The sequence below is a fragment of the Cygnus atratus genome, chromosome 5 (assembly GCF_013377495.2).
Source record: "Cygnus atratus isolate AKBS03 ecotype Queensland, Australia chromosome 5, CAtr_DNAZoo_HiC_assembly, whole genome shotgun sequence".
Taxonomy (NCBI): domain Eukaryota; kingdom Metazoa; phylum Chordata; class Aves; order Anseriformes; family Anatidae; genus Cygnus; species Cygnus atratus.
Window position 1 is genome coordinate 32,533,429 of NC_066366.1, and position 25,347 is coordinate 32,558,775.

Below are 25,347 nucleotides of genomic sequence, written 5' to 3' on the forward strand. Positions count from 1 at the left end.
CATTAAGGCTTATAAATTGATGAGCTAATGAATAAAGTTCAGTAAGACCGCTAATGGAAATAACAATCAGGAAGTTGAGCTATGCATGCTCCCTGTCTACTTCCTGAAGATGGAAGGCATAATTACACATTTATTGTGTGTTCTCTTACAAGTGCAAGATGTTCTGTGCTGGGAAGTTAAATTGCTGAAAGTTCTAGTTAATTTGATTTTGCTTTTACTTGTGCAGGTGAAAGGAATCTCCACTAAGTGGTCTGCTTATGTGAGCCTTTTTCTGTGATTCACTAGTCATAAAATACAGAATTACTCCCCCCCACCCCACCCCACCCCCCCAAAAAAAAAAAAGTTTATAGTGTGTAAAGGTCCTGTGTGTTTATTTCTATGGGTGTCTGCTATCAAGTTTTGCTTTGGGGACAAAGAGCAAAGTGCTGAGGGGGAAGTAGCTAGAAGGCAGCTTATCAGGTACTTAACTGTGTCCATCTGCCTTTTTCCATTGTATTTTTTATATCTGTACTGTTTTATATTTTTCATAGCAAGTAAGGTAATGAGTTGTAGTTCAATATTGACTTCATTTTTGGTGGGATGCTAAGCCCACTGCTTATTGTTTAAATATTAAAATTTTGATAGTTTTTTTGTAAGCAACTTACATGAGCTATTTTATATGCAGTTGTACATCAGAGCGAATTTAAAAATACATAAGCTGTATTTTGAATTTGTTTTCTTTTCTTGTATATATGTCTGGCCTATGCTGTTTATTATTCATTATAGTTCTCCTTTTTTAACACTTGTTATTTCCCAAAAGTTGCTTGTCAGCACCAGAATATAAATTGTTTATTTCTATTGTAGTGGAATTGCTGGATGAACCGAATTCAGGGAATGGAACAGCAGTGCTTTCCGAGTATGTTGAAATGCTTGCTTGCTTTTGTGATAGGAGATGGGGATAGGAATGCAATTGGTAGGGGAGACACCGCCTGCATTTAATATCTTACAGATGTTCAGACCCAGCTGTGCCAAGTTTGTATTTCTTATAAAGAGATTAATAAGGTGATGAGTAGAAGGCCTCCACTGTTTAAAAGACTCTTTCAAACTATAACTTACTATTTCTCTGTCTTCTTTTTTTTCCTTTTTTTTTCTTTTTTTTTTTTTTAGTTCCCATTAATGTTCCTGGGTAGAATGATTTGCTTGGTTTGTTTGCAGGTCAGCTTATGGTTTCAGGGACAGTTTCCCATGAACATTTCTTCTGCCTGAATAGTTCCAGGCGAATTGTACACGGGAGTTATGTTTGTATAGATGCTCTAAAATGTATATAAACATGACTTTAGGAAGCTGGTAAAGCTATATTTCAGACTTCTACAGTCTCCTGCTCTTAGATGACTTTGCTTTGGGTCTTCTCACAAGATCACATTTAAGTTTTTTTTCCTCCTAAGAAAAGTAGGAATGAAGAGGTATCTACTGAATAGTCCTTAAAATATAGTTAGCTCATAGAATTGTGATTAGCAGCACTTGTCTTGTTTGCTCCTGCCTTGTCTCCTTCTTCCCAGTTAAATAAATAATACATACTGTGCTCTCTTGTGTGACAGATTTATTTTTGTACTAATCTTTTAATATACCATTTTAGATACAAGATTTTTCATCTACATCTAAATGTTGATCACAGAGTTACTTTTATGTTTTATTATATTGAGATAGGGATATACACTGTAGGAGCTTTATAATCATAATGAGAGGGCTTTACATCAGTATACAGAAATTTATACCAATAAGGCATATTTCACAGTAAAGCGCTCTTGATGTTGGAATGTCCTGTTTTAGAAATTAAACATCTTATACATGACATGTTTCAGTCAGGTGAATGTTTACCAACTCAATTTCTGGCCTCGACTTGCTGCTATCTCTTTTAAATATTTAATAACTTCAATTTAATTGTAGTAAAGTTTCAGTGGGTATACTTGTTTTTACTGATTTATTAACTTGTAAAATCACCCTCCGATTATAATGATTAAATAATGGATCAAATATTAAGGTTTCAGTGTGAAAATTTGCAGATATTTCAACTGTGTGGTTCTTGGGCTTAGATCAGGTACTTCATTCATGGTACTTTTAGCTCTTTATTCTCTTGAAACCTTCATTGCTGACCTTCGTGGTGAATATCTGTTCAGGTTCTGTTTTCACCTTTTAGTTTTAGAAATAAATCTGAAATTTCATATGAAATAAAGATCCTGTGGGCAAAATAAGCGTATAGTGGGGTAGCTTCAAAGTCTCCCTTCAGAATCATGCACATGGGATTAGGAAGTTGCTTCAGTGCAGTGGTTCGTTGTCTAGATGCAGGTAGGTGGCGTTGGATGAAATAATTTTCCTTACGAAAATATCCATGCTGGTGAAATGTGTAATGTTTTGACTTTTGTGCTATGTATGTATGGTTGTCTTGCTCCTGCAGGTGCACTTCAGCTGTTGAGGGGAATGGGAACAAAGGAGCAGACACAGGACAAGCAGATTGTAGCCCATGGAGTTCTCCAGGCGTTTTCCCCGACAGCCAGCCCAGAGCCTCGAATAGTTTAAACTACTCCCTCTCAGGTAACACAAATATTATTCAGGCAATGTAGTTAGTGTGTGTCAGACAGGATCTTCCCCCGAAGCTGTGGGCTCTTGGCTCGCCTGTATCTGGACAGGCTGTATTCTGAAAGAACAGTGGTCACGGACAGATAGGCACAGAGCTCGATATCAGCACGCATGCCTTTTGCCTGCAAACATGTACACAACATCAGAAAAACTTGTTTGCTTTCCAGAATGTTAATTCTGTGGTTCTCATCAGCTGTAAAAGTGGCTGAGCAGCATAACTGGTTTTTGGAGAAGTCAAGCGCTTCAGCCAGTGAGCATTCCTCTCTAGTGGCTGTTTAGTCTTATCCTTGTACCTGAAATGTACGTGGCACGACAAATAAGCGAAAGCTCACTAAGACTATTGCTCTTCTGTACTGCACTGGCTGTTATGCGTGGAAGGCACTTGCATTGATTCGATTGAGCGGTTCCTGCTGTATGCACACCCGCAGGTGCAGATCTAAAATGCAGTTGGCTCACTCTGTTCATACAGAGCCGTGACAGGCATGCAAGGCCTGTACAACCTAAAGGACGGTCGGTTGCTTTTGCCTGGGAAGTGGGGAAGAAAATGAGTGAGGCTGACATACTCTGGGAGAGCCTTTTAATATGTTGTCATGTGATTTTGCAATAGGAGTTTGGGAGACTGTCCTTTTGTTGTCATGGGTGCATGTTATTAATGTTTGCATCTTACTTAAAGGGAAAGGAAGTCTTTTGAGAGCCCTTTATCTGTTCATTAGACATTGTTAAGCAGGTGTTCAGAAATACTAAAATCTGTCTTAAATTCTGTCAGCCCTCTTTTAACAGATGCAATTTCTTGAATTGAAATCTTTGTTTTCTTTATACATCACAAAGACAAAAAAATAACACTGCAACTTTTGAACAGTCAGTATTTCTGTGAAAAATTTAGAATTTTGGTTCATGCTCAAGACTATGAATGTCTGAAGCAGACAGTTCAGTAAACTGAACCTGAAGTTTTTGCTGCTTCATCCCTGAAGGTGTTCAAGGCCAGGATGAATGGGGCTTTGAGCAACCTGGTCTAGTGAGAGGTGTCCCTGCCCATGGCAGGGGCGTTGGGGCCAGATGATCTTTAAAGTCCTTTCAACCCAAACCATTCTGTGATTCTATGATCTGTTTGGATGTGTTCAGGGAGTAGAGAAGGAAGAGCTGAGTAGATAAACCAGACAAGTAGAGTGATTATATAACTGAAATACATACTCTGTGCAGAGTTTATTCAATAAGAGGAAGCTTCTAATGCTTTTTAAACTTCATTTTAGAGAAAGAGGAAGAAGAGAAGGTAGAGTACACAGTTATTGATTGCTTCCAGCAGAAATTTGGCCCAGCAGTAAGTATTAACTAAAGCTTTTACTTAACGTATATGACTTTTAAGCCCATTCTGTTCTGTTTGTCAGTAGCTCCATTAGGTGCAGGATGGTGAGCACTGCTCCATGAGGTCTTTTATTGGAAATTGTTTCTGCAGACTGTAGTGAAAATTCAGTAATAAGTAGTAACTGGCTTCTTAAGTCAAGTAGAAATGGTATCCCTGTAGTATTAAAGTATATTTAAGTTGTACATACATGCAGGGAAAGAGTGCAGTGCACATGAGTTTGTAGCAGATACAGATTTATACCATTGTGTGCTGGTTGCTGTTTTCAGAATCTGTTTCACCTGTAAACTGGGATGAGGAGTCAGTAATACTAGTTAGTGAGCAATTATTTTCTTTAGAAAGGGAACAACATGTGGAATTGTTGGTGTTTGGAGAGGGAATCGTGTTGTTTTCATGGGTGTTTGGAACTTCAGAAGTGTCTGGATGTGGTAGGAAGAATTTCAGAACCCGTGATAGATTTATTGAACCGAACAGTATTTTTAGGTCTGAATTAGACCAGCAATGCTATGCGTTCCATGCCATTTTCTCTTGCAGTTACAGCATCTGGGATTTGGGTTTTACTATGATAAATCGAGAGCGCACACAAAGGAAAAAGCTCTTTTACCACAGGGCAAGATTTCCCTGCTTACAGATGAATTTATTTTTTGCTTGAAAAAGAAGCTAGCTTTTTATTTCTGCCGCTCTTAGGCAGCATGTGCAGTATGGGTTAGTTTATCTTAATTCTCTTGAAACTTCTTGTGTCTGTGAGGGTAACAGGTTTATCTGAATACCTTAGAAGATGTGTTCCCGTTTTTATCTAACAGGAACACCTTCTTTGTGATCTTGAGGAAGTTCCTTAAACCTAGTTAAGAGAATTTCTTCTGAGGAGATATGGGGAGTTTATAATCTTTAGTTAATCCATGATTTCTATTAAATCTGTTGTTGTTTCTAGTTGTGGAATACCCAGCTATCTATCTGTAACTGGACTGATACTGTGTCTGTTTCTCTTGGATCACTATATATGTGGGATTCATTGTGTTCCTGATCTGTATTTAGCTTACATATGGATCGTGACCAGAAAAATCCAGCTTTACTGTTTGTCCTTCTGCTTATCATTCTCTGGCACTGTTTATTTTTACCCCTGTTTTTCATTAGGTGCTGCACCTGAAACAGCAGCGTGTTGTTAGTGTAGTTGGAGAAGGTGTTAATTTATGTCGTCATGGAAAACTCTCATGGCTTCAGGTAAGAAGCAGATGTTTCCCCAGATGTGCCCCTAAATAGACGCAAAACTAAGAAATGTTTGGGGATTAGCCTGTGCTTAAGATGTACTAATGTGGCTGTTTTGATAAGGGATATGATTTTCTTCAAGACAATTAAGGTCTTCCATACACTACCTGTTACAGGAAGAATTACACTATTGTAAGGCAATATAATAATTACTTGTATATAATATATATATTTGTATATAATATAATTTGCTTGTTTTGCCATCTTTATTTACTTGAATAGGGGTAGAGGTGTTACAATAGTACAACTGTTGTCTATTGAAAAACTGCGAGACCACATAATCACAATGCCAATGTAACTGAAGAAGTAAAATCCATCTAAAGATGATAAAATATCTTGATTAGCTATGGTATTATAAATATCTGAAAAGGAAGGGATGGAAAGGAATATAGTTTAATATACTCAAAAGCATCCTGATTTATTTTTAAAGAGGTTTAAAGTGAGTGTGGTTAATCCAAAGCAAAAACTTGTGCGGAAGTTCAAACTTAACTTGCAGAAGTAAGTGTCCACAGAATTTTTGCTTTGGCATGGCTAAATTGTATTCATATATCAGCTTTTGTTACGCCACTATGAGTTTGAGTATAGACAACATCTAAATGTTACGGCCTGTATGGAATGGTGTAGTGGAAAACAATGTCCTTTTTTTTTTTTTTTTGGTAGCAGTTTTTGATACCTAAAGGAATGTCATGGGAACAAGAATTTTTCTTGATGGAATTCTTTAGAAATGGCATTGAGGTAGATGTAGGAATTTATGCGAAGTGCTTTGGATAGGGTGTGCTCTTAATATGCAGCGAAGTGCTACCTTTAAATGGGTATAGTAGACTACTGGGTCATTCTTTCTAATGATTGTGAGTTATCTCTGAAAAAAGCAAGACTTTCTCATAGATTAACATTAAGGAAAGTGTGCTCCTTAATGTGAGCTTGTATATAAGGTTGTCTTGTATGTGACAGTGCGCTTCCTCCTACCTTCAAATCCATTGCTCTCGTCTCTCTCACTCATCTTCTTTCTAACTCAATTTGTTGTAGATAGCAACAAAGAGCCGTATTTTTCTGTTTGATATTTTGCTTCTGGGCCCTCAAGCTTTCAAAAATGGATTACAAATGGTGCTGGAAGATAAAAACATCTTGAAGGTAAGGGTTAAGGGTGTGCGAGGACATCTGAGGTAGGAGGGGTTGCATATAGATGTAGTGATTACCAAAAAAGTTGCAGTTGGACACAGGTTTGTCTGACAGCTCTTTCTTGCTCCAGGTCATACATGACTGCCGTTGGATCTCAGACTGCCTTTTTCACCAGTACAGCGTCCTTCTCTGCAATGTCTTTGATACACAGGTACCCTTCACATATTCTGGTTGGCAACAAAAGTTTCGATGATAGAAAACTGAGCCTTATTCAGAGCCTTCTTTCAAGGAAGGTTTAACGTCAGTGGAATGTGGTGATAGTTGAGCCTTCTAAATGTATTTTTGTTCTAGGTAAGAATTGCCAGGCAAGGCTGGTATTCAGAGCTTGTCTTGTGTAGACCAGAATAGATTAAAAATACTAGCTTTTCACAGAAGAAGCTTTTATCTTAGTCAAGAGAAGCATCAATCTATGAGAGGTGCTTTGGGTATCTCTAAATCCCCATTTTAAAAGATTGTTATATCTAATACTAGCAGCAAGTTTAATGTGTTTTGTTTGTTTGTTTTTTAATATGTGCTAACGGGTCTTGATAAAACTTGGCAGAACCCGATGCTACTGTGGCTTTAACAGGAGCCAGGTAGACTTGTGTTTTATATTCCTGGTTACCCTTTCTGACGCTTTCACAAGTGCAGGAAACAGTCAGGCTTACAGGTATCCAGGAATGGGAGTGTCTGTTAATAAACACAGTTGTGGAAGTGAGAGTACAGGCCAGATAATCACAAAAATCTTTGCTGGTGCTGGCTCTGATAATTGTGGTAGTTAAAATGCTGCATGGCTAAGTGGAAAATTAGAGTCTTTTCAGAGAAGAAAATAACAAAATGGCTATAGTTGTTTGTAATGGGTGTGGGTGTGTTATTCTTGTCCTTGCATATGCACTGATTTTTCATGTCATAAACATGACTGTCTGTAGTAGCTCTTCAAAGCCTTAGTCTGGGTTATATAGTAAATGTTATACAACAGAAGTTTCTTTCAGTCCCTCTCTGATGTTAGTTTGGCCTTCTGCCCCTAAATATTTTTAGTATTCTGCTACAAATTGAATATCAATCAATGTCAGTGTTAAGTCTTGACTGCATGAAAAAGGTCAAGGAGAAAATTCCTACCAGTGCTGCTAATTGTATTGACTAGGCAATTGTACTGACTAGAACATGTAACTGGTACAGTGGAAATGACTAACCGGACTGATCCATGCTAGGACCTCCGAGGCCCATAAAATGGCTCTCATAGTTGTGTTGTCTCCGTATGAGCTGACATGCATGCTTTTCTTGCATTAATAGATCTTTAAGCTTAGATTCAATTACTCTGATCCATTGATCTGAGTCTGAATCATACATCTAATATAAGTAAGCTAGGGGAACAGTTTGGTTTTGACTGCCCTAAAGTGTGCCTGTTATTGCAGTATTAAGCTGTCATCTACTTTTGTCATCTACTGTCTGGAGACAGTAACTGGTAAATTCCTGTGAGCAAACTCCCATAGAGGCTCTCTGTGAAGCACTTAACACTGAGAAGCTCTTCTTAAAATTGGAACAGGCTATGTATACAAGTGCGTGTGCAAGTGAGACTGTTTAAAAACGCAGCAGTGGATTGAAGAATTCTAGTTTAAATGGGATTCTGCCTGCATCATTTGGAAAGTTTTACCCATGGTTTCGGCCAGTTGCTGCAACTCTTTGTTGCTTGCAATAATATACATGTAGTGCACGTCAGTGAAAGGTTTCTAATGTTCATCCACAATACTGCCTTCTCTGACACTTCTGTGCTGCATCGTGAGATTAGAGCATTCTCATGCTCTGAAATCTCTGCCTCTTAAAATATTGTTGGCTGCATAGTTGTTTACTAAGAAATGAAATAATACAATTCTTCTTAGATGTGTGTACTGAAAGAATAAAGAAAGTACGACAACTTGAGACTGTCCATAAAACAGAGGTTCATGCTAAGTTTAGTCACAAAATGTGAAAGTGAGGTATTTGCTGTCTGGTTCCACAGATCAATGCACATACACACCTCTAGCATGTAGTAGTCAGTTTCTGCCCTTGAATCCAAGCCATTAGCACACCATGACTAAGATTTTCTGAGAGTTCAGTGATAGCTAAAACTGTTTTCATTGTTAAGTTTATTTTATAATCTTGCTCATTCAGATTAGGCTTTTCATGAATAGACTGCATTTTTGTTTAAATATTTAAGTCTATTATCTTCTTATTTGGAAAGCATTGACTTCTTTTTTTTTTAAACTAGAAACTCCCTCTCTAACCTTCTAGAGGAATGGAATATTCATCTCCATAGATTTGAAAGTCTTTATCTTGACTTTGAGTAAAAATAACTGACTGCTTCAGAAGGTCTTTCCTGAGGTTCCTCTTCATCTGCATTTGGCCACTGAGAGCTAAAAGCCAGATGAGTTTTTAGTGGTCAGAGGTACAGTAAAAAGGTCTGTTCGGTAAGGAATGATGGAAACTCCCTCTTTACCTGGCTATTTGTGCTTACAAACCAGTGAAAGTCAGCTTTCACTGGGTCTTAATTTTCCTCTCTTCAGTGATTTCATCAGACTGAATTATTGCAGTTCCTTTCCCCATGTGTACTGTTACTTTTCAGCTGATGGTTGTAGACTTCTTTGGACTACAGCAGTGTAGTCAGCGTACCAGAAGTATAGGCAGTCCTAGATTCTTTGTTCTACTACAGAGCATAGGAGGTCTGACATAATTTCCTTCCTTAGTCCAAGATGGCTTGTTCTACTCACTAGCATTTTGTGTCTTCCTCATAATACTTTCGTAAAAGCTTTTATTCCTTGGGAATTCAGTAAACGGATTGGCTTACTGCTTTCTTCTGGTAAGCGTAGTAAATACATGGCTTCTCTCCCAGAGAAGGCAGCTGATGCCTTAGAGTCAGTTTTAGTCAGCAGTAAATCATACCAGCTTGTTTGCCTTTGCTATTGGATGGCAAAAGTCAGGAATTGGGGGTCTAGTCGTGGAATTTGCACTCAGTGTAAGTGGCCAGAAGAAGTCAAAGTTAGAAAATCCTGTCGTCACCATTGCAGGGGTTGGGCTGGTGCTGTAAAGTGCTGTATGGCCGTCTGGATAGCACATGGGCAGCTCCTGGTGGAACAGCTCAAACAGCAGCTTCAGCTGTAACACTTGCAGTAGAACTGGGCTAGCATGTAAACTCCAGGTTTTGTTGGCAGTTTTGTAGATACTTGTGTTAAGAGTGTTAGCTCCAGGTTTCTTAACAAAGTTAGAAAGGAGAGAAGGATTATGAGAGGTCAGTGGGGATTCCAGAGGACCAGAGTAGGAGTCTGGGGTTTTGATTAGGAGAGAAAGTCTGAGAACTTGGTTCTAATGACAGATCACTCAAGTATTAGATGTTGAAGGTGGATCTAGGCTTTTCAGTTTCTCTTCTCTGTTTCCCTGGTGGGTAGACTCTCTTCCAGGTTTCTGTTTTCCATTGTTACCTCTCTGCACCTGTTAAAATAGTCCCAATCTTTGTGTTCCCGAATTAGTAGCAAGAATTGGAGCCTGATACTGCAAAGGGTAAAAGGGATAAAGCCAGCATAGGAAACAAGCAAAAAATATGCCATGCAGTTACTGCTGTAGGCTGTTCTCTGCTTCAGTTTTGCGTCTGTATGCTGTCAAGGATGAGTCTTACTGGCAAAATCAGTTTTTAGTCAAAAGGTTTTAGACCACTTACATATTCTTTCATCATGTTTTCCTTGCATTGCATCGCTACTTCGTGTTTAAAAAAAAAAGCAACAAGAAGTATCAGGGGAAATATTGCTGTGTGCTTACTCTCTTCTGATACTGCTCCTAATGTGCTGTCTGGAGAAATCATTCTTATAACCTGATTTACCCTTCATTTAACTTGACAGCTTTAAGGAGTCAGACTACTAGTTCTGCAATTGTATACAGTCAAAATGAGGATTAATGTGTCTGCAGTATATATTATTTTTTTTTTGTATTGTAATATGCTTCCCCACCGTCAAATCTCTGCTTTAGCTCAGCAGACACTGGTGATGACATACTGATCTCTTCCATCACAGGTGGCTGATGTTCTGCAGTTCTCAATGGCGACGGGTGGCTACTTTCCGCACCGCGTCTGCACGTTGCAGGAGTGTTTGATGCAGCACTTGAAGATACCTTCCAAACGGGATGCCCTCGTGAAGTGCAGGCAGGAAGTGGCTTCGGTGAGTGATTCAGTGAGGCACCTCTGAAGACTGAATTGTGAGCTGTGCTGTGCCCCTTTTCAGATTATTTTTTTTTTAAGAGCATGTCACACTATTTAGTAGTCAAATTGCTGTCGTTAAGGACATTTTGTAATAGTCATTTGGGAGGCAGATGCAAGCTTCAGCTCCCGTCAGTTCTTATGCTAGTATTTCCTAATAGTACATTTGAAATTGAGGTATTGAAGAAACACAAAGCTTGTGCAATAGAAGTTTTGTGTAACGGGTAAAAAATGGTCTGGATATCTTAATATGCTTGACTAATTCTGAAACCTAGCTCCAACAGAACAAATTGGGTAAAATGAACCCTGAGTTGTGCAGGGAAAGAGGAAATACTCTAGCCAGCACTGCTAGAATGGAAAAATGAGAGTAGCAGCACAGTTCAGTGGCATTTGCTATATAATTGTTCTCTGTCCTTGTTTTTCTTAATCTTTCAGAGAGGGACAAGCAAGGGAAATCTTAATGGGCAAGAAGTCCCCAAGATTTGGGGAGTATAAGCTGGATAAATAGCATGTAAATAGTATGGTGCCAGATGTGGTGTCTCTTTGTTGAATTTTTAATCACTTGACCTTTCTTTTAGTTGAGGGGACTGGCAGGAGGACTTCCAAAAATACTGTTCAATATGGGAGGAGCTAGATACTTAATGAGACCCCACTATACAGACAGGATTTCTTTCGTGAATGGGAACAAGCTCTGTTCTGTCAGACCATTTTTCTCCCTTTATACTAGTTTTGTAACTTCCTGAGTAAATCTGAGTGGTTTTGCGCAATCTATTCATTGATATGAAGTCTTTGTCAAAAGCCTCAATTAAATGTCTTTTGATACGGCTATAATTTGTTCAGGCAAATTATTTTTAACCTGATAGTTGCTCAGTGAAATCTCTAATTTGAACACATCTTTATTTTTTATTTCGGTGTCTGAATTCTAATAGTGTCTATCAGAATTTAATTTTAGAGAATTCTGTATGGCAGATCTAAACCAAATGACAACAGGTTTGCCTTCCTTATTTAACTTTAACAAATCATCCTATTGGTCTGAAGAGGAAAAGTGAAAAATGACTGTGTAATAAGTATATAGTAAGTATACCAACATAAGGGACTGTAGTGATACTTTCGCTCACAGTATCATGGTTGTGCTGCTTCCCTGGGACTTACTCTCATGTTCTGCTAATTTCAGTTGTGCTGACTGAAATTGTTTCTATCCCTGGCTGCTTCCCTGATGGGAGGTTTTTTTCCAACTTGATCTTTCAGCTCCACTCTTAGGAACAGACACCTAGTTTCCTACCTAGTTTTAGACAGGTGAGAGAGAACCTAGCATTACACACTCTACTAGGTGTATGTTGTTTTTTTCTGTTGTTTTTTAAGAAGTAATTCCTCCTCCCAGGCTTCCTCTTCTCTGATATCCCCAGGGTTGTACACAGATGGCCTTAGAAACTGCAAGCATTCAGTAGCACTGAAATAGAGATCAGGATCTGGCGATATTGTTTAAACTGCAGAAGAACGTGATGAAAAGTTTTGTTATAATTCTTGCTACTGAAATAACTGTTTTCATTTGTATTGAGATACACAGGAGAATCCTGATATATGGTTCTTGAGACCCTTTCCACCTTCTCTGCTTCAAGCACTTGCTCTGAAGGCTATGTACCTTCTGCTGGTCCACTCATCTCTAATGGATAATTTGATGTCTGACCTAACAGCTGTGGTGAATGATTACTTAAATGCTTATCAGACTGGATCTAGAGGTCACCTTAGGAGCACAAAGGTAGGTATGTCCTAGCTTGTTTCTCAGCCTGGTAATGTGATCTAAGGCTCTGATGGATGAACTCTGGAGGACATAGCTAAATTAGCTTCCTCTTCTGCAGCTGTACACCCTAGTTCGTGCCACATCTTGCTTCTGGAGCACAGCAGTAGAAGCGATGGTGTCTGCATCTATCTAGCTGCTTTTGTGTCAGTCTATTCGCACAAATGCTCCTTAAGTTAGTATTGTGGGTGGTGAGCTGCAACTGTTAAGGAATGGACACGTGCCTTCTGTTCATTCTGATCTGCGATTGAGAATCTCTGGGCTCAGTGGAGGGTATGTGTGTTTGTGGACATGAAGAGTAACAGGCAGTTGTAAAGTGGTGTTATTTGGAACTGCCAGAGTTGCTTTGGTTTGTTAGGAGGTTTTACTCCCCAACATTTGTTCTATTGTTTTTTCACCAGTTGTGTCACCCTTACTGCTGAGTTACTTGAATGTCCTGTTTGTTTCTGTGAAATGTTGTTTTGTTGCCCAAAGATTTTTATTTCTGTAAAGACATGAATTACTTTTTCTTTCAAATTTATTGTCATCTGAGTTACCTAAAAAAATCTAGTCAAGTAACACTTTTCATCTTTGGTTACATAGACCTAGTAGAATTGTCTCACAAATGCATGTCCAGATAACTTGTAGTGGCTTTTGTGTGGTGGACACTTCAGTAATTCCTTCTTCATTTTTAGAAGGGGAGGGATTTTTGGTTAAGGAACTTGACTTTGTTCACTGGTGGGAAGAAAGTTTCATGCAAACCAAATAGGCAGTGGTATTGGTGTGGTCTTTTTCAGTGTCTTCAGTGAAGAAATCTTAGCAGGGCTTGTAATAACTGTGTAAGACATGTCTGGTGTTAAGATAGAGTAAAAGGTAAGTTGCCAGACATCGTCGTTCATCATGAGGAGACTGAACTAATGTGATTAGATCGTGTCACTAACTCATTTTTGTGGTTGTAAATACCTTGAACTATTTGTTTGGAAAAGTGAATACAGGTCTGTCTTAAAGGAAGAGTTATCTATTTCTTTGCCCTGGTTTAACAAAGCACTTGAGCACAGACTTGAATCCTTTGAGAACTACGTAAGGGCTCAGAGCAGTAAATCCCATTAGTGAGGATTTAAGAGGAGATTAATTTAGATAACCGCAAGAGGTCACAGTTGCTTCACAGATCATATCTGAAAACTTTTTCTTTTGAAAGAAGAGATTTCAAAAACAGAAGGTTGTGTATACTTACATTTAAAAAAAAAAAGAGCTTGACATCTGAATTTCCAGTGTAAAAAGCATGAAAAAGTAGGGGGGAGAGAGGGGAAAAGAACACTTTTTAAAAAGTAAAAAGATTACAGAAGAATTCTACTTAGCATTGGGCTATTTGTTTGTAGAATTTTCTAACAGTAGTCAGGTTAATAGTTGCTGAAGCCAATCCTTTTTAAAATCCATTTACTGCATAAGATTAGCCAAGGGATTAATTTGATCATGAGCATTTCAAATGGCATTTTGAAGGCTTATTTAATATCACATCTGATGGTCATACTTGCAGTTGCTTTAGGAATCTTACAGTGTGGACAGTAAGAGTAGCCATTTTCACCATCATTTCACTGTTAATCATTTTCTCTTTTTATACCTTGGAAGAGGATCACGCAAATGAAAGTCTCTTATACTAGAACGTATTTAAAGCCCAAGCAAATCTCCATGGTTTGGTGTCTTTTTCTGCTATTTGTTTTGGTTTTGTGTGTTTTTTAATTTTTTTCAACAAGTAAGAAATCAAAGTTAATTTTAAGGGCATCCTTTGTGAGTTGACAAGTTCAACTAAATCTGTTTAAAAATAATAAATAGTTTTATGCAAGTTCTAGTTTCTCTGACTGTTTATTAATTCCTTGAATCAAAGAGCCTTTATTCAGATCTGGTTCTCTTGTGGAGCTAGAGTTTAAAGCTGCCTGGAAAATCCTTTTACTGTAAAAGAACTATTTTACTACTTACACCAACTAGTTACAATTTATACCTGAGCTCCGTGGGATTTGTGGTTGGGATATAGTTCTACAAAATTACGTATTGCTTGAAGAGGTCTCATACCAACTAAAAGAATACAGGGCAGTCTGATAGAAAGCACTGAATGAAAATAGTCAACCTCTTGAAGTTATTTAACTTTTTTTTTTTAAGGTGACTTGAATCCAGCAGGATTTATACATGGCTGGACATTGTCCTTCCTTTCTTATTTGACCTTCCATAGCTAGCTTCTAGTCTACCATACTTAATTGGTCAACATCCTAATTCTTCAGTGTAGCTGCCTTTCTTTATTAGTAAAATGGGCCCATTTTTACTTGGAATTTGCTGGATGTAGATCTTCTAACTGTTCAATCACCATTGTAGCAAAAAAGTTGCTGGACGCTTGGTGAACAGCAGTCTGGTATGATAAGCTTGTCTTTACCTTGGAGCCAGCCTCCAGCAGCAGCAGAGTCCCTATGCTTGATGACTTTGTTCTCCAGGCATCATCTGATGCAGTTCTAACGCTACTTCAGGAGAAGCAGTGGATCTCCTTGGATTCTGAAGTAAATATCTGTGCAGGGGGAAACACTCTGAGAACCTGAAATAGAAGTCTACTGTGCTCTCTTCGTGCATCATGGCAACCTTGGAGAACTAGAAGTGAGTCCTCAGTTGCTGAAGCAGCATTGTGGCAAAGCCAAAGCCAATGAATGCTCCAGGGCCATAAAGTTATCTTGCACAAGGTCAGCTTCCAAATTGGAAGGTGGACATAATTCCTGAGTAGAACAGGAACCATCTGTGGGATGTGAAGGCTTTACTTGAAAGTTGGGGGAATGAAAGCCACTAGGCAAGAGTCTCCAAGTCCCCATGGCCTTTTTGAATTACAAGCCCTTGGAGAAGATGGCCAGATCTGGAAACTGACTGACTTCTAGCACTCCAGGTAAGGAAACCTTTTCTGGGCCCTTCTCTCTTCTGTTTGAGTTTTTGGATTGTGCTTTCTGAACAGAACAGCAGATGTTCAACCTTTTACCAAAGGGAAAAATAGTTACATAGAGTGGGCTACAAAGGTGTCTGAGCATGCCATACCTGACTAAACAACAAGCGAAGCCGCGCTTCCTTGGCCTGCCCTGGTCCTGCTAATTGTCACCGCTTCTGACCTTAGAGTGACATGCCATGCAAGTCTATGCTCTTTTCCTTCTCCCATTCCTCCAAACTTATGATACTCCCACAGCAACTATGCTTGCAAAACAAGTACTCAGATACAAGCAGTTTCGGTCATGAGACTTCATTTTTAATGAAGTACTGAAGCTGGGTGGAATACACATCCATATTGCCTCCCATCTCCGGCTGCCATGTTGAATCTGAGCTTCCAGATCAGAGCTGACACCATTGAACTTCAGCTCGGACTAGTGTTGTAGCATCCTCCTAATCTTTCCTGGGTCACTGCTGCATCCAGAAATTCATCATGCCAACAGCTATTGTGTCTTACAACGACATCGGGATATATGCAGTGAAAAAAATGTTTTGGCTTTCCAGACCCAGGTTGCCTGTGAATTGAGTAATGCTGAGTAATGAGAAATAATGTTGAATAATGGCTATCAGGGCAACTAGCAACTCCCTCCTTTCTTTGTCTAATCGGGGGATTCTGCCTCTGGGAGCAGATCTGGGTGGGGCCCTCTGTTCCTATTCTCAGGAATAGAAAAGGAAAGGAAAAGTGAACATGCATAATCAAGGAGAAAAAGCCAAGCCTCCTCAGTTGCCCTGCACTGAGGAAGTCACTGCGTTCCCTTAGGGGTTGCTGCATCCAGTACAAGTTGAGGAAAGATAGGCGTGAATAAGGCTGATGAATGTAATTGTGCTGTAAAGTGTAAAGTCTGTCTCAAGTGGTAATCTTCCCTCACCACTGAGAGTGAGCTCATCCCAGACTTCCCATCCTGAAGGTCTCTGCTATTTCCTGTATTTTCAGCATTGCTTTCTGCCAGGAGTAATTACTCTCCTTGTGGATGCAGAAATGAAGTAAAATGGATTTCTGTGCCTCTGCAGCTCTGTCTCTAGAAATGAGCTAGTAACGGAGCTGTGTGTGAAATTTCTAATTCTCCTTGTAGATTTCTGTTGTGCGTGGTTAGGTGTTTGTAGGTACCACTGCATTCTGATGTATAGGACTTAGATTCAAAGAAGCAAATGCTGCCTGGGAGCACATTGGTGTTCAGAAGCAAATGATCTCTTAGAAGTGCAGCACTTTAACTGATGGCTGTTCACAAGCAGAGCTTTGGTACTGTAGCGGAGTTGTGTGGCAGTCAGGAAACTGGATGTAAGTTCTTCCGGTTAAATAGAACTGAAGGTGGGGTGTTTGCAAGTAAGTGCTTCATCTGCTTTTTTTTCTTGATGCTGTCTGAACTATTTTGCCTTTCTCTGGAACTGTGCAGACTTCTAGATGCAGTTTTTGTGAGGCATGGCTTCCCTTTACAAAGGCTATGATAACTCCCCTAGAGTATCCTATCTGTATATTTACTCCTCCTGCTCTTGGTGTTTCTGCCAGTGTGTCCACGCTGACATCAGGCTTAACCAGCATGTAGCTTCCTCTGTCTTCCCCTGGACTGTCTCTAAACGTGCACCATCTTCCAGTCCCTGGATATCAAGGCAAGTTTTAAGCAAGTTACTACAGTTGCTTGTTCAGCTGTTTCATCACAGTTTCAGGAATCTTGGGTGAAATGCACCTTGCTGTTTCTGTTTAAAGTATCAGGACAAATATTTATGCAACAATCTGAAACATTCTGGATACATAACAAGTGTTTTTGGTGTGGGAGCCTCCACATTTTTTCATGTTGAATGCAGAAGTGAAAATATGTTGTGTTTGTTCCTGTGCTGCTTTTGTGTTCTGACCATCACTTGGCCCAGCAGCATGGTTGATGTTTTGTGTGCTTCCTGTGTTTACAGAAAGTTTTGTATTGTTTTTGTTTTGCTAAATAATAATTAAATTCTTCTGGCCTGCCTTTTGTTTGTTCTGCAACTTCATCCTTCCTGACTTCTTCATTTGGATGGGGCTTTACGGTGCTGAAGGGCAATTATTTAATAGTCTCTGTTCCCCTACTCTGCAGTCCTGCCAGTTTCCTTTCACTTTCTGTGATGTTTTGCCGTCGTCTTGAAGTTGTCCCCACGCAACCTGCTAGAATTGAATTTGCTTGGCTGCTTGTTAGCAAGCTTCCTTTTTATATGTAATTCCCCTTTCTATAGATGAAAGCAGTTGTGGATATTTTTGTTGTTCCCACAAACACGGTGAGCACTGCAGTCCTTGTTAAAGAGCGGATCCTGAAATGTTTTTGAATGAAAATGTAATGTTTTGTACAGAGTTCCATGCACTGCTCAGAACCAAGTCAAGGAATCATAGAATCATTCAAGTTGGAGAAGACCTTTAAGATTGTCTAGTCCAATCTTTAAGGAGTGCATCTCCTGTCATGTACCTCCTAAGCAGCTGTTCTATTGATTTATAAACTATGTTGGGTTTTTCCACATAAAAAAAAATGTATTAAAAAAATCCTTAGGATAGAAATACCATGTTTTTAAAGAAAAGCCAGAAAAGTTGCCTTTACAGTGGTTCCTATCAGGAAACCTGAATGGTCATTTCTCTTTGAGGGCTTTACAACTTGATAGTGCAAAAGATCTCAGGGGAAATCTAAATCCCATATGTGAAATATTACTTAAATCTTGAACATCTGTATAATAAAGGAGTAAACAATAAAGCAAGTCTAATGTTTTTCCCTTTGGGTTGCCTTTAAAAGGGAGAGGAGAGTCTCCCCTCCTTCCCCCCAAGATAGTGTTTGCAGGTAGTTAATGCATTCAGTAGATGCAATGAGAGATGATTACTCTGTTTCATTGGCTAATTACAGAGGGAGCTCTTATCTGATATTAACAAAAGTAGAGCACGTGTATGCATATGTGTTGTTTTGATTTCTTTTCTCTTTCTTTTCTTTTTCCCTTATCAGCCCACTTGCACGGAGCTGCCAAAGGAGCTGCGTCAGCTGGCAGGCGTCCAGAAGCTGCGAAGGGAGAAAGCAGTGAAAGACTACAGGATGAATGAGGATGGTCTTTTGATCAGGCCAGCCGTGAAAATGAATGAGAGAAGCGATGCACAGAAGGATGCAGCCCATAGAGATGACGGGGACTGTCTTCCCCCAAATGAAGCACTGTCTCAAACATCCTTCAACAATCAGGATCTACTTCGTCAGGAAAAGAATGAAAATCAAAATCAAGTGGCAAGTCTGTGGGAGAACCTCAAACCAGCCTCAAACTGGCTGTAAAAATCTTTGATACAGGTGACTTGATGAGCTCAAATTGCGGATCTGACATCCAAATGAACGAAAAGGGGCTGTTCCCCATGTAGAAGAAGTACCAAAGAAAAACTCCTCTATTTACAAGGACAGGTAAACGGATTGTTGATGGGAAATAATGGTCTCTCTAATGCCAATTAATGCCAATTCCTGCTGTGATTTGTCGAGATCTGTTTTGAGATCTTTTTTTTTAATGAGCTGGTTTTGCTCTTGACTTTTTTTATTAGACAACTGTCTTAAGTTGTATTGGTTCTTTTGTTATCAACTGTTGCAGCACATGTAAAACTCCCACCAAATATCTAAATAGGGGAGCTCCTAAGATGCCTGTTCATTGAGATTAGAAAGGGCTTGCTTGGAAAAAACAAGAGTTCTGGCCAACTAACGTGGGCTTGGTTTATTCACAGATAAGTCTCTTGGCGTATCTAAACAACAGCCACGCATAGGAGAGTGCAAAATATCCCGCCCTAATGAACAGCTCTGCTGGCAAAAACGGCAGAGGTGTACTCCTTAAAGGGACTCTTCTGCCAAGTCAGGGAGATTTTAGGCTAACTGACAAAAGAAGCAGTCTGCTTATTATGTTGCACTCTGCCATTGTTTGTCAGCCCTACTCTATCGGACTCTTGTAGATAAGGCTGTAACAGTAATGTCTGTATACACACAAGTGTCTGTGGGGGAGCAGTTAAATTACTTTAAAAGGTGTCTAGCATTTTCCCCAAGCAAAGTAAGGTATAAAGGCAAAACTAGTTTATTCTCAGTGTGCTTGCTTTGGCTGTTACTCACTAAAAGTAAAACTTTTCCAGCTGATAGCACTCTGCCACAGTGACAAAGGTAATGCAAGCAGTGCCCGAGTCTTGGACCATTTTTTGGCATAACCTTAACGGTATTATGTAACTAAACTGTATAGTTCCTTTGTCTCAGTTTACTGTAGAAAAAATAAACCAGGTTTGAAACAAGTTTCTTACAGCTTTTTATGTGGAGATCCAGTCTGTTTCAGTTGGTCTGCTAGGGGATGCTGGCAGTGGACTGGGCCCCTTCTCAGCACTGGAGTTCGTGCTGTTCATCTGGAACAAGATTTTCCCAGGCAGTGAGTGATGGTGTGGAACACACAGGCTCCTCAGAGCCAGCTCTGAAGTGCTTGCATTGTATTTTCACAACTGAAATCATCTGGGTCCACCCAGTCCCATTAGAGGAACAGGGAGAATGGCAGCGTGTCAGATGAGGGAGGGACGGTTGGATGTAAGGGCTTCGAGTCTGGGAGGTAGGAGAGTGGGTTTGGTCTCGGTGCAGGATAGACTGAGCTCTACAGGCACCCTTCCAGAGGAGAGATTGAGCTGTGCTCTTGGACTCTTCCAAGAGGAAACAAAGTTCTGGCTGGAACTATTACAAAAGAAGGATTTTTAGTTAAGGGACGGACTTGATAGTACGACTACATCTCTGTTACTGCATTACTTAAAAAAACCTTCCTGAGTAAACGAGGCTGCAGCTCTCTACTGTTTTATGTAATGGCATAAGGGAAAGAAAGGGTTGGGACTGATGAGTATCAATGAGCGGCAAATGCAGATTGAAAATGACAAGCTTTTTGAAGGAGAAGAAAGAAAGACTTCTGAAATACTTCTTAAAACGATCCATGAAACCTTTCAATGTTGCTGCGTGGTGGCTTTTGATAGGGTTCATTTTCTAAGCAACGCGCGGAAGAGCCGCGCGCTCTGCCTCCTCCCTGTGCCTGCTGGCTGCAGCCAGGGCCGCGTGCAGGTACAGGCAGCTCCAGCCGAGTCTCGGGGGCCGCAGAAACGCTCCGCTTTCCGTGCGCTGCCGTGCCACGGCTCTCCGTCACGGAGCACGACCCCCGTCTGCGTACAACCAGCGGCCCGCAGCGCCCCAACTCAGTGCTGCCCCAGCTGAGGGTGCTGCCTAACGCCTCTGGGCAGGCGGCCGCGCCTCAGCACCCCCTGCACGGCGTCCTCAGCAATTCCTTCGGGCCTGAGCCACCCGGGGCCGTGAGGAGCCCGAGGGGGCCGTGAGGGGCTGCGGAGTCCCCGCGGGGCCGCCCCCGGGCCGGCGGCGCCCCGCTCCCACCGCCCTTCCGGCGGCTCAAGGGCGAGCGGGCCGTGCACTTCCGCTGCCCCCCCCCCGCCTCCCGCAGCCATCGCGAGAGCTCCCCCGCCTCCCGCGAGACCCGCCGGCTCAGCCGGCCGCTTCGGCCGAGTCCCTTCGGCAATTTCCGTCAGCGCCAGGCGCTACCAATCGCGCCGCGGAGCGCATCGATGCGCGCGGGCCCCCCGCCGGCCGGCCGCGGGGCCGGGGCCCGCCGAGGGGGCGGCGGGGGCGGCGGAGCGGCGGCGGCGGCGCGGGCGGGGCGGCGGGGCCGGGCGGCGGGCCGGGGGCGGCGGGGGGCGACGCGGGGCTCGATTGTTCAGGCCTGGGCATGGCGCCTCTCCTCCCCCCCGCCATGGCTCCCCGTGTCCCTGCTCCTCTCCTCGCAGTGAGCCAAAGTGGCCGCCGCCGCCGTCCCCGCGCCCGCAGCCGCCGCCTCCTCCTCAGCAGCAGCAGCAGCCGCGCGGGCGCCATCTTGGCGAGGCGGGAGCCGGGAGCGCCCCGCGCCACGACACGGGCGGCGCCAGCCCCGGCAGCGCGGGGCGAGAGGCCGGGCGGAGCGGAGCAGAGCGGCGCACCGAGCCCCCGAGACGCCCCCGGCCCCCCGGCGCCGCCGCCCCGCAGCCGGAGCCGGGCCCGCCGCCGCCGCCCAGGTGAGCCGCACGGCGCCGCCGCCTCCCCGCCGCCCGGGCCGGGGGCAGCGGGGCCGAGCCGGGGCCGGGCGGGACGAGCCGCGGGGACAGGCCGCGGCCCACCCCCCCCCCCTCACCGCCCGCTCGGCGGCGGCGGCGGCAGCCGGGCCTCTTCTTAAAGGCGCAGGGCCCCGCCCGCCCGCACCGCCGGGGGGGTTCCCCGGTACCCCCCCCCCCCAATCCCGGGACCGGGACCGGGACCGGGACCGGGGGGGGAGGGGGGGGAATTGGGGCGGGTGGGGGTGGGGCGCCGCCGGCACCTGCGGCCGCACGTGCGCGCGGGGGGCGGTGGCGCGTGCGCGAAGGGGGGGGAGGAGGGGGGGGAGCGGGCGGTGCCCGCGGGCAGGGCTCGGGAACGGGGCCCCCGCACCGGCACCGGCACCCCCTTAACGCGGGGGGGGGGCGGGGGAGGAGGAGGAGGAGGAGGAGGAGGAGGAAGGAGGCGGCGCGGCGCCAGCCCCGGGCCCGGCCGCGATGTGGGCGGCTGCGCGCTGCCGGCACCTCCTGGGCGGCCTCGGCGGGCGCCGCTCCCTCGGGGTGCGGGGGCACCGGGTGGGCACCGGGGGGAAATGGGGCGCTCCGGGGGCGGGGGGGCGCTGGCACGGGCTGCGCGGAGAGGCTGGGGGGGGGGGGGCAGCACCGGGTGCTGCCGGCCGGGCGGGATGGGGCGGCCTGGGCTGCCGGGAGGTGCCCTGCACATGGCACGGGATGGGAGCCGGGGGGTCTTCAAGGCCCCTTCCCACCCAGCCCGTTCTGTCGTGCTAGTTCCTTCAGGCTAACTTTGCCGTGTGCTTTCAAAATAATTAAACTAAAACCCCTTTTTATATTGAAGCTTATTTATGTCCATTTCTACAATTTTACTTTGCTCTCAGACAAATCTGTCACATGGATTTGTGCAGCGCACCTCATACAGTTACATGTCCCCAAAACGCGTGAATCAGAAATACCACTTTTGCACTGTCATTTCTCTAACACGTACACATCAGCGTAGATCCTGATACCCCCCGATTGCCGAGGTAGTGAGCAGTGAGTGAAAAGAACACGAGGGAGGCCTGCAGCCCGAACTCTTTCCCAGTGCTTAAGAGCATTTCCTTTAATTCACTTCTGGGCATCTCTCGCTTGTACTTTATTAAAGTTGCTTAAAACCCTGTGTTGCGTTTCTTGGCTGTTTAAATGAGCAAGTTCTGCTCCGCTTGGGGATAACGTAATAAGCTGTAAATTCTGCAGCAAGCACGCTGCTTGACAAGCTAAATTACATGCTAGGGGTTATTTTAGATGGCAAGAAGAAAAGGGTCCTCTTAGAGCTTTCTTGGACATAGTTCCCCTTCTGTGGGCTGGGACAGAGGGAGCAAAAACCAAACCGTCTGTCTGCAGCTCGTGTTCTGTGTACACAGCGAGGGGTGAAGCAATGTCAGAGTACGAGGGTAACAGTCGGTACGCTTGCGTAGCGCAGGGTCTGGAAGCACCGTCAGAGGTCTCTAAGTGCTGGCGGCTGCCCTTCTGGGGCAAGACGTAATCTCCCTAACGACTACTACGTAGTTCGATGCCTTGCTTTCTTCTGGTTAGCTTCCTGCTAGTTTAAACGTGGAAGCAGAGCTGTGACATGCCAGCTTCTGCGCTTGGTATCTCTGAAGGTGTTCTGTGATTCACTTACGTGTGCGCTTCCAGTAAGGTTTTTGTAGAGCTGTACAGCTTTTTTTTTTTTTTTAATAGTCTGTGACCATTATTTCTGCAATTAGAAAATTCAAGGCCTGTGTCTCAATGGCTCTTCTCTGCGTTTAAAAGCAATTAAAAAGTGGAACGGAGATCAATGAAGTGCTGTCTCATTCCTTGGAAAGCAGTATAAAACCTAGCCACAAAAGCAAATCAGCAAAGTACCATATATAGAACAGTATCTAGGTTTAACTAATTTAATTACTCAGAAAAGCAATTAAAAATGACTTCTTATCCATTTCAAACCAAAAAGGTACAAACGTCTTCAGTTGTATATGCTTGTTGTTTATTCATTCAGCTTGAATTTAGTGGAGACTGAAGGCTTTTAAGTTCATATAAATATCCTCTCTGGTTTTTGAAAAGCAATGATCTCTTGTGTATCAAAGTTATACTTAAGAAATTTACTGCCATAAAAAGACTTCACGGGGATTATGTTTTACTTTAAGATCTGGCATATAGTGTACCACGGAGAATGGTTGTCAGTGTAACTATACTCTTATCAAAGCAAACTAAATGCTCGTCTTTTCCCTCTCAATGTTTTAGTTCTCTTCCAAGCAAAATACCTCTTCAAGCTGTTTTATGCCACCACAATTGCCTGTATTAGAGATTACATGCATATAAGGAAATTGGCAAAAATATACCAAACTGATATTACTGTACTCACATAAATTTTCCATGTAAATCTTGATTTATTCATGTGGATGTACATGTTTGTGTCAGGAGTTGTTCTGGAGACATTACTAAGACATCCTTACAGTATTCTGCTATTCTGAGGAGAGTTAGCCTGATTGATTCGTAAATTTCTTCAAGGAAAAAAAAAAAGGATGTTAGATGTTCATTTCAGCTTGGAGAATCTCGGTGAGTTGGTGCCAAAATGCAAAACATGAAAAGACCACACAAGAAAAAATAGAGGATTGCTAAAATTGTGAGAGAACGAAAAAAGCGTAGAAGGTCATATTCTTGCTCCCTTGGCTTTACTTCTTCATCCTGGTCTATGGATAAAACTTTGAACGATGTAAACAGGGATATGAGAGAGACATAATTTCCTTGTGTAAGCTGGGATTTCTGCTTTTTGTCTGTTTAAATGTGTTGCCCGTGTGCTTGCACTAGTTAGAGGGAGGAGAGGCGAGAAACTGTGCTTTTGTGGGCTGAAATATTTGAGCGAGTGTGCTCTCCCGCCAGCTGTTAACAGTTCATATACGTATGTGGAGTGTGTGGCAACTGAGAGAGACACTTTGGATTAGTTTTACCTTGCTGATTTGTCTTGCATCTTAGACTTAGTTGTAGGCTGAGAACGGGCACTGTGGATTAGCTGCTGTGCTCTACCTTGTACCTGCACAGTAGCTTGTGTTTGTGCATGAGCCCTCAGGAGTGCAATTACTGTCATTATTTGCTATAATGTTTGATGCCAGTGTTAGGCGTAAAGAAAAGAAAAAGTAATCTTCTGGGCCTTACCCAAGATGTAGACAATGCCAGTGACTGAGGAGAAGACAACTCCAGAGAACCCATCCAAAGCAAAAGTCCTTTCCAGCTGGTGGGCAGGCAGAAGTTCTGACCTGCAGCGTGCCCCTTACGGGGCTTTAAATTGGTACTGGTAGCAAAAACCTGCCGGACTTCATTCAGAAATGGCCAGTAGGTATTTATTTAAACTGGGAGAGTCTACTTTTAAAGCTAAGCTGCTTCATGAAAACACTGGCTTTGCTCCTTCGTTTGTGCAGGTTGATGGGTATAAAAATCAGAAACCTTGCTATAATGCATAAGTCCACTTTCCGAGGATGTCCTTGAAGGGTTCTTCTCCAGTGCTGGGTGTTTGCTTACTGATTAGACATTGTGATGGACAGACTTGAAAAACAAAGTGAATGAATAAACCCCACACCTACATTAACATGGAATTGAGCAACGCGATTTAAAGAAGGACAAGGAGGGTGTCTTAAAAAATGAACTTAGATCTTTGAAAAAACGTCATTTTGAAGGTTATTTATATGGATTTGGTAGCTGAACTCAGAACCTTGTGGTGGTATTTGACTTGTGCCTTTAATAATTGAAAGGGCCACATGATGCAATTAAATAGTTTCAGTGTGAACTTCTGATTAGGTAAGAACGCTGAAGGATTCAAAGTGCGAGCCAGCCAGCGCAGCAGA

The 25,347-nt window shown here is 42.8% G+C and overlaps 2 protein-coding genes across 2 annotated transcripts in view; both read left to right on the top strand.

The window, feature by feature from the left end:
• Positions 1–20,585, top strand: part of EXD1 (exonuclease 3'-5' domain containing 1) — a 21,717-nt gene extending 1,132 nt beyond the window's left edge. Inside the window, exons 3-11 of the mRNA XM_035539730.2 lie at positions 844–895; positions 2,435–2,571; positions 3,867–3,934; positions 5,111–5,197; positions 6,269–6,373; positions 6,492–6,572; positions 10,441–10,584; positions 12,190–12,381; positions 18,363–20,585. Of these exons, the coding sequence (XP_035395623.1) occupies positions 844–895; positions 2,435–2,571; positions 3,867–3,934; positions 5,111–5,197; positions 6,269–6,373; positions 6,492–6,572; positions 10,441–10,584; positions 12,190–12,381; positions 18,363–18,677 (1,181 nt within the window). The 3' untranslated portion in view covers positions 18,678–20,585. The remainder of the gene's footprint in view (positions 1–843; positions 896–2,434; positions 2,572–3,866; positions 3,935–5,110; positions 5,198–6,268; positions 6,374–6,491; positions 6,573–10,440; positions 10,585–12,189; positions 12,382–18,362) is intronic.
• Positions 20,586–21,174: 589 nt separating this feature from the next.
• INO80 (INO80 complex ATPase subunit) overlaps positions 21,175–25,347 on the top strand; it is a 68,809-nt gene continuing 64,636 nt past the window's right edge. Inside the window, exon 1 of the mRNA XM_035539699.2 lies at positions 21,175–21,454. The gene's annotated coding sequence lies outside the window, so the exon portion shown is untranslated. The remainder of the gene's footprint in view (positions 21,455–25,347) is intronic.